Source organism: Nestor notabilis, unplaced genomic scaffold (genome assembly GCF_000696875.1).
Source record: "Nestor notabilis isolate BGI_N333 unplaced genomic scaffold, ASM69687v1 scaffold4098, whole genome shotgun sequence".
NCBI classification, from domain to species: domain Eukaryota; kingdom Metazoa; phylum Chordata; class Aves; order Psittaciformes; family Psittacidae; genus Nestor; species Nestor notabilis.
Window position 1 is genome coordinate 6,044 of NW_009941376.1, and position 6,766 is coordinate 12,809.

Below are 6,766 nucleotides of genomic sequence, written 5' to 3' on the forward strand. Positions count from 1 at the left end.
AGCCTGGGTTGCCTAAGGCCACCTCCTGTCCCAGAGCCTCTCCCTGTGCCTGTGGGGCCAAGGCAGAAGCAGAGTTCCATGTCCTGTGTTGGAAGTGGGGGAAAGCCCCGCAGTGACCGCCCCCCAGTGCTGTGGGTGACCCTGCTCTGCCCCCAGGTCTCAGAAGACGAGCTGCTGCCACCATCGGCCATGAGCAAGCTCATCTCCCGCGGCCCCGGCCCCGGCCCCTGGATCAGCCACGTTCGCAGGAGGAGCTCCTTGCTCAGTAAGTGACCTGCAGCGGGGTCTGCCCCTGTCCGTGTCCCTGTCCGTGCCCCTTTCCTGCCCCTTTTCCTTCCCCTTTTCCAGCCCCTTTCCTGCCCCTTTTCCATCCCCTTTCTTGCCCCCTTTCCATCCCTTTTCCTGCCCCCATTTCCATCCACTTTCCTGCCCCCTTTTCCATCCCCTTTCCTACCTGCTTTCATTCCCCTTTTCCATCCCCTTTCCTTCCCCTTTCCTGCCCACTTTCCAGCCCCTTTCCTGCCTCTTTTCCATCCCCTTTCTTGCCCCCTTTCCATTTCTTTTCCTGCCCCTTTTTCAGCCCCTTTCCATCCCCTTTCCTTCCCCTTTTCCATCTCCTTTCCTTCCCTTTCCTGCCCCTTCCAGCCCCTTCCTGCCAGGTGGTGACTGTCACCATTAGGGCTCCAGGGAGTGCTTGGGGAAAACCTGCTCGTGGGCAGCCTGTGCTTGTGCCGTGCAGGGATTGAGTTGACTTCCCCAGGTCTGGAGCAGTGGATTTGATGTGGGTGAAGCTTATCCGATGGTTCTTACACTGCTGTTGTCTGACCCGGTGCAGGCTCAAGGCTGGAGGAGAAGCCCTTCAGCGAGATGGAAATGTCTTACATCAAACAAGGGGAAGAAGCGCTCCAGAAATCCCTGAGCATCCTCGGGGACCAGGACGGCTGGAAGATGGAGACGGAGGTGGTAGGTGCCGTGCCCTGCTGCGGGCTGACCCGCTCCTCCTGTAGATGAGTGTGATGGGAATATCCTGCTTTCCCTTCTCCAGGAGAACGGAGACAAAGTGCTGAGCAAGGTGCTCCCGGACGTGGGGAAGGTGTTCCGGCTGGAGGTGGTGGTGGATCAGCCCCTGGATGCGGTGTACAGTGAGCTGGTGGACAACATGGAGCAGATGGGAGACTGGAACCCCAGCGTCAAAGAAGTCAAGGTGGGAATGTCGCCCTGCCCCAGGCAGGGGTTCACACACAGTGGGAAGCTGGGAAGGCCAAAGTGTCTTGTTGCAAAGGATTTCTCCAGCCTTTCTTTGGGAATGGGGAGGGCAGAATTCATCCTGTCCACTTCCTACTGCGGGCATGGAGCTTGTCCTGCTGCAATCACACCGCTGCAGCAGCAGTGAGTCTGTATCAGCTTGTCTGCTACTTACTCTGCATGAAATGCACTTGGGCTTCACTGCAGCGGGACAGGGCTGGTGGGAGATTGGAGCAGGAACAGCAGCACAGAGCCCCGAGGTGCAGGGAGCAGCACTTTGCTGCCCCAAACAGCTCTTTGCTATGGCAGTAAGAGCAGCATTGAGAGGAAGAACCCCTTCCCTTTGAACACGGCAGAGTTAACCCTTGATCCTGAACTTCCCAGATCCTGCAGAAGATTGGCAAGGACACAGTCATCACCCATGAGAAGGCGGCTGCTCCCCCCGGGAATATCGTTGGCCCCCGGGACTTTGTGAGCGTGCGGTGCTCCAAGAGACGCGGCTCCACTTGTGTCCTGGCTGGAATGGCCACGCAGTACGGAGCCGTGCCGGAGCAGGAGGGCTTCGTAAGGTACCTCCGGGTTATGGTCACCCACAAGGGTGTGGAGGGAAAGTCAGAGCCACACGTGGGCTTTTAGTAGGGGCTCGGAGCAATTGGGTTTGTCTGGATGGTGGGAGCTGCTGAGGAAATCCCAGTTCACAGCATCATTCCGGGTGGAAGGGACCTCGGGAGATCATCCAGTCCGACCTAGAGCAGGTTACACAGGGATAGGCAGGTTTGGAATGTCTCTCTAGAGCCATTCACCGTGCTGAGGTGAAACCACTTGTGGTGTAGTTTATGGCCATTGTCCTGTCGCTGGGACCACTGGGAAGAGGCTGGCACCATCCTCCAGGCCCCCACATCCCCAGGGATGCTTTCTGCCACTGCAAGGACACCAGGGGGACACTAGTAGAGGCTGAGGGGGGTCCCCAAGGGCGCCCTGCTCAGGGCGGGGGGACAGAAGCGCGGCAGCTCTTTGGGCTGTACCTCCCCTGTACCCTGCGCAGTCGTATTCGCAGTGTGTGTTGGCACAGCCGTGAGCTTTGAGGCTGAAAGTTGGTCCCTAACGTGCACCCCTGCCCGTTGCAGAGCAGAGAACGGCCCCACGTGCATGCTGCTGCGCCCGCTGCCCGGCCGGCCCTCGCAAACCAAGCTCACGTGGCTCCTCAGCATCGACCTCAAGGTGAGTTCTGCTCCGAAGCAGCAGCAGGAGGCTGGGGTTCGGGGCAGGTTCCGCTCACGGGCTGTGTCTGCTCCTCTCCAGGGTTGGCTGCCCAAGACCATCATCAACCAGGTCCTGGCCCAGACCCAGGTCGACTTTGCCAAGCACCTCCGTCAGCGCCTGGCACGGACAGCGGCAGCATAGGGCTGACCACGCGGCCTCAGGCTTCGGCCGGGGGAGAATGAGGGAAGCTTGTAGTGGCCAGACAATGTAATCAGAGCCTGTGCTCATTAACCGAGGCCTTTAATAGTAGACACTACTAATTAATATGTAGTTGCAGTAAAGAAATGAATAAAGCTTTATTTATTGAAACTAATGAGTTAGTAAGGGCCTGAGCATAAACTTACGCTAAGTAAGTTCTGCATTTGCTCCACGGGCCCCATCAACCTCTCTAATTAATGAATATTAATAAAGCTCTAATGAGGGGTATTTACTATTAAAGGCCTTGGCTACTTAGTTATTAGGGAGGTCCCAGTCACCTGAGTGGGAAGGTAGAAGGACCAGCACAGGGACTTGCTTCAAACCCTCAACTTTTCCTCCCCTCCTTCCCCCAAACCCCAGCCCTCTCTGAGTTCTATTCCCTCCTCCCCGAGTGAAGCAGCTCTAATTTATTGTTCCTGTACAGACACACACCAAGTGTCAAATTATTTATTCAGTTAAAGCTGTGTAATGATGATCACTGGCAGGAGGCCTTGTAACTTGGCAGGGGAGGGAGGAGGAGCTTGAGAGATCTCCAGAATGTGCCTACTTTGAGTTGAAACCTCGTTTTTTAACAAGAAAGAAGAAGAAGAAAAAAAAACCCTTTTATTTTTAAACTTATTTCCAGTTTGTGGGGGGAAAAATATACAGAGTTTGGCCAGAAGCCCAGATTTCAGCCCTACGTGCAGTAGTCTTGTCACAACACAGTCCTTGCGGCCAGGAGCTGGTGTTCACTGCTCTCACTACACAAAGGACTGCTCCAACCCGGGCACTGCACAGATGTTACCTCGACGTGATACTTGCTGCTGTAGCTACACTGTGAAGTTACTGAAGACTCCAAGAGATGCCCACAGACACCACGATACCTACCAGAACTGCACTCACTGAGCCTCCAGCCCAGGGGCAGAGCATGAATCTCTTGCAGGTAACAAATATACACAACGCCTGCCCCCCCCAGAGCTGTGTTGGCTTCAGCTTGTTTGCTCGGAGTGATGCATGAATAAAAGCCACTTGCTGGAGCCCCACGGTGTGGTTGCTGTTAGCACTCTGCTGCCTGCTCGGGTTATGGCTCCCAGGGCGGGCTCCGTCTCCCGTCCACTTCTGTCTCCACGTGATAGAGCACATCCGCCAGCGTGTGTTCCACAACAGCACCCCAGCCCATGTCACTCATCTGCAAAGGGAAGGAAAGGCTCAGGATAAGGAGGGACTAATCCTGTCATGCAGCAGCATTCCAGGGCTGTTTCCCTCCTAAAACAGTAGTGGGGGGGAAACATCCAAGTGTTGCCTCAAACAAGAATCCCCTTACTGATAAAAGCAGCTAACACAGGCATGAACAGGGGCTTTATCATCTGTCAGGAGGAACAAAGACAGCTAAACCTTAACTAAATAGCCTAACAACTCACTCAGCATCTACTATCTGGCCTTAAATATTTATAAATACAATCCTTTTGGCTCTCCTAGCCAAGTACAAAGACTGAAGAGGACAGATACAGGCTTGGTATAAATGAACTCCCACCACCACAACACTCTCACCCACCTTATGTTTAAATAGTGTGAGGCTGTGACAAAGGGGGAGGTTGAAAAGCTTCAGTTAGTACTTACTGGCCGGTACGTGATATCTCTGGGTGGATACTTGAAATATGGCCCAAAGTTTATAGAAACCTGGGGAAGACACATCTGGCATTAGAGCAACAGGCAAATTGCTTTAGTCTTCAGTCTTCATCCCCTCCTACTCCTGCAAGACCACGGGAACAAGCCCCCTTGGCATGGAAACTGAGGCCTTTGATAAAGTCCCATCATACACCTGAACAGCAACGTGATTCCAGAGCTGCCTCACTAAAATAATTCCCATTATTTCCTCTTTATGTGCTTGCCCTGCTCCCAGAGTGCCCACGCTCCGGGCATTACTAAAACCATGCTAGGAATCACCGTCTGATGCTATGCTACTTACTGTGCAGCCTTTGTACAAAGAAATAGCAGGAAAATAAACTCCCTCAAAGATGTCTTTAAAGGCAATTCCTTGGCTGACACCATTCTTGAAGAAGATTATCTGAAAAGAAAGATTAAGAGGGTTATTTTTCCACTGATGCCAACTTCTTGAGCTACAAAGCAAGAGGCAGCTTAACCTACCCTCCCCTTTACCTGCAACCAGACAATCACTTCAGTGCCAGCAGTAGCATTATAAGCAAAGGGTGCAGTTTGTTTGCTAAATGTCCCTTTATTGTTGCTTTAATAAAAGCATTCTTGGTTTTGATGAAGACCTAAGGCTCAGCCTCCCTTTGTGCTCATTAAATGCAAGCAATTAATACACACACTGAGCCCCCCTTAGCAAGTAAGTTCTCCATTCTTCCTGAAGTTCTGCATCCTGTAACTGACCTGGCTTCCAGGAGCTTGCTTTAGGCTCTTCTCTGCTTTGTCCACAAAGTCCTTCTCTTCAAAGTACAAGTAGCTTTTGAATTTGATCAGGGCCTGAAAAGAGCAGAAAACCACCACTTCAGAAGTAAACCAGAATAACTGGTACCTTTAGTGACACACTAAAGACCTGCAGGAGCCCTGCTCTGGGCCAGGCGTGCCTGTGGTGTCACACAGAGTGTGAATCACACCCCCCAGCTATCTGAGAGCCAGGAGGGGAAGAGAGGCTCAAACAAGACATGGGCAACCTCATTCAGCAGCCCACAGAGAGTCCTCCTTGACTTCTCTGCCATGAACCACGGTGGCACCCAGAGGTAGCATGGAAAGGACTCACTCAGAGGGGACAAAAGTGAGGCCAGAGCAACCTGGTTTCCACGTGGCCACGTAGGCACCATTTCATCCCATCTTGAACTCCACACCTCACCTTATCTTTGTAAGTGTCGGGCAGTGATTTGGCAGTCTCAGTATCTTCTGGAAGACTGATGTAAAATCCCAGTATATCCCCCTGTCCGTAGCCAGATGAATAGTGTTTCCCAATGGACTGGTGAAACTTAGTTCCCTTTTTGCTGCGCCAGGAGTAACTGAACTTGTCATATCCCAGAGGTGCCTGGAGGTTCCCTGTGGAAACAAACACGAACATACACTGTGTAGCAGGAGCACCTCTGTGGATCCCAATTCAAGTTTTGGGGCAGTAGTTACATCCAGTTAACAAATACAGCTCCCATGAGCACAAATACATTGACTACAGCAAGCAACAGTGTCAAGGATCCACCTGTACTGCAGCTCCGCACCACTGAGATCACCTGCAGGAGTTTCCCCTTAAGAAAAGCAAGGAAGCAGCAGCCAAGCTGCTGCCTGACCCTCTTTAGGTCTAAATCACTGGGGAAAGACATACAGGAACCAGCTGATAAGAAATAGTTGGTAAAACTCTTTACCTAATGGCTGTGACCAGCCTAATCGGGCAGCAGTGTCCGGAGGCATCTCATCCATGGATATTTCAAAGTACCAGGCTCCTTTCCTCACCCCATGTGATGCTCGTACCATGGAATAGCCCTTCTCCCCGATCACAGTCAGTCTGTCATCAGAGATCTTTAACTGAGGAGCTGTGGTAGAGAAGAGCTGAGCTGTGATTTCTGACATGCACATGAAGGCAAATGAACAGCAGAAGTGGATTTAATGTTTGCACCTCAAAGCAACGATGTCTCAAACGTGAATAAGCACTAAAGTGAGGTTAAAGAAGAGGCCCCCCCCAGCAAGGACCAGCTGTACAACCTGCACATGGCCAGCAAGCCTTGTACCTCGGTCGTGCAGCGCTAGGAGCACCCGTTCATAGAGGCAGGCTCTGTAGAGGTCCCCAGGAATTGGCTTCCCTGCCCAACAGTCCAGCTCCAGCTTTTCCGGGTCAGGAGCATGGGGGTCAGGCTCAGCCAGGATGTACCGATATCCATCCTTATTGAAGGGGTGTTCCAGAGGGTAACCGTGGGGTGGCAGGCGCTGGGCAGAGAACAGCGGGTCACTGCGGAACACAAAGGCTCAGGTGGGCATCTCGTGGTGGCTCCAGTTCAGCCACAGGACAAGTCCAACCATCACCCCAGCGCTGCCAAGGCCACCACTGACCCATGTCACTGAGGGCCTGCTCCTGCCCCTGAGC

General features: G+C 52.8%; 2 protein-coding genes across 3 annotated transcripts in view; one reads left to right on the top strand and one right to left on the bottom strand.

The window, feature by feature from the left end:
• Positions 1-2,649, top strand: part of STAR (steroidogenic acute regulatory protein) — a 4,949-nt gene extending 2,300 nt beyond the window's left edge. Inside the window, 7 exon segments of the mRNA XM_010020848.1 lie at positions 157-187; positions 189-265; positions 836-963; positions 1,046-1,204; positions 1,630-1,814; positions 2,373-2,466; positions 2,548-2,649. Of these exon segments, the coding sequence (XP_010019150.1) occupies positions 157-187; positions 189-265; positions 836-963; positions 1,046-1,204; positions 1,630-1,814; positions 2,373-2,466; positions 2,548-2,649 (776 nt within the window).
• Positions 2,650-3,726: 1,077 nt separating this feature from the next.
• ASH2L (ash2 (absent, small, or homeotic)-like (Drosophila)) overlaps positions 3,727-6,766 on the bottom strand; it is a 7,580-nt gene continuing 4,540 nt past the window's right edge. Inside the window, exons 8-14 of one of the 2 annotated variants that reach the window (XM_010020845.1) lie at positions 6,414-6,631; positions 6,051-6,218; positions 5,540-5,733; positions 5,080-5,172; positions 4,655-4,753; positions 4,306-4,365; positions 3,727-3,874 (exon numbers count right to left, since the gene is read on the bottom strand). In XM_010020845.1, coding sequence (XP_010019147.1) covers positions 3,767-3,874; positions 4,306-4,365; positions 4,655-4,753; positions 5,080-5,172; positions 5,540-5,733; positions 6,051-6,218; positions 6,414-6,631 — 940 coding nt within the window. In that variant the 3' untranslated portion in view covers positions 3,727-3,766. The remainder of the gene's footprint in view (positions 3,875-4,305; positions 4,366-4,654; positions 4,754-5,079; positions 5,173-5,539; positions 5,734-6,050; positions 6,219-6,413; positions 6,632-6,766) is intronic. The other variant, XM_010020846.1, reaches the window with a different exon arrangement.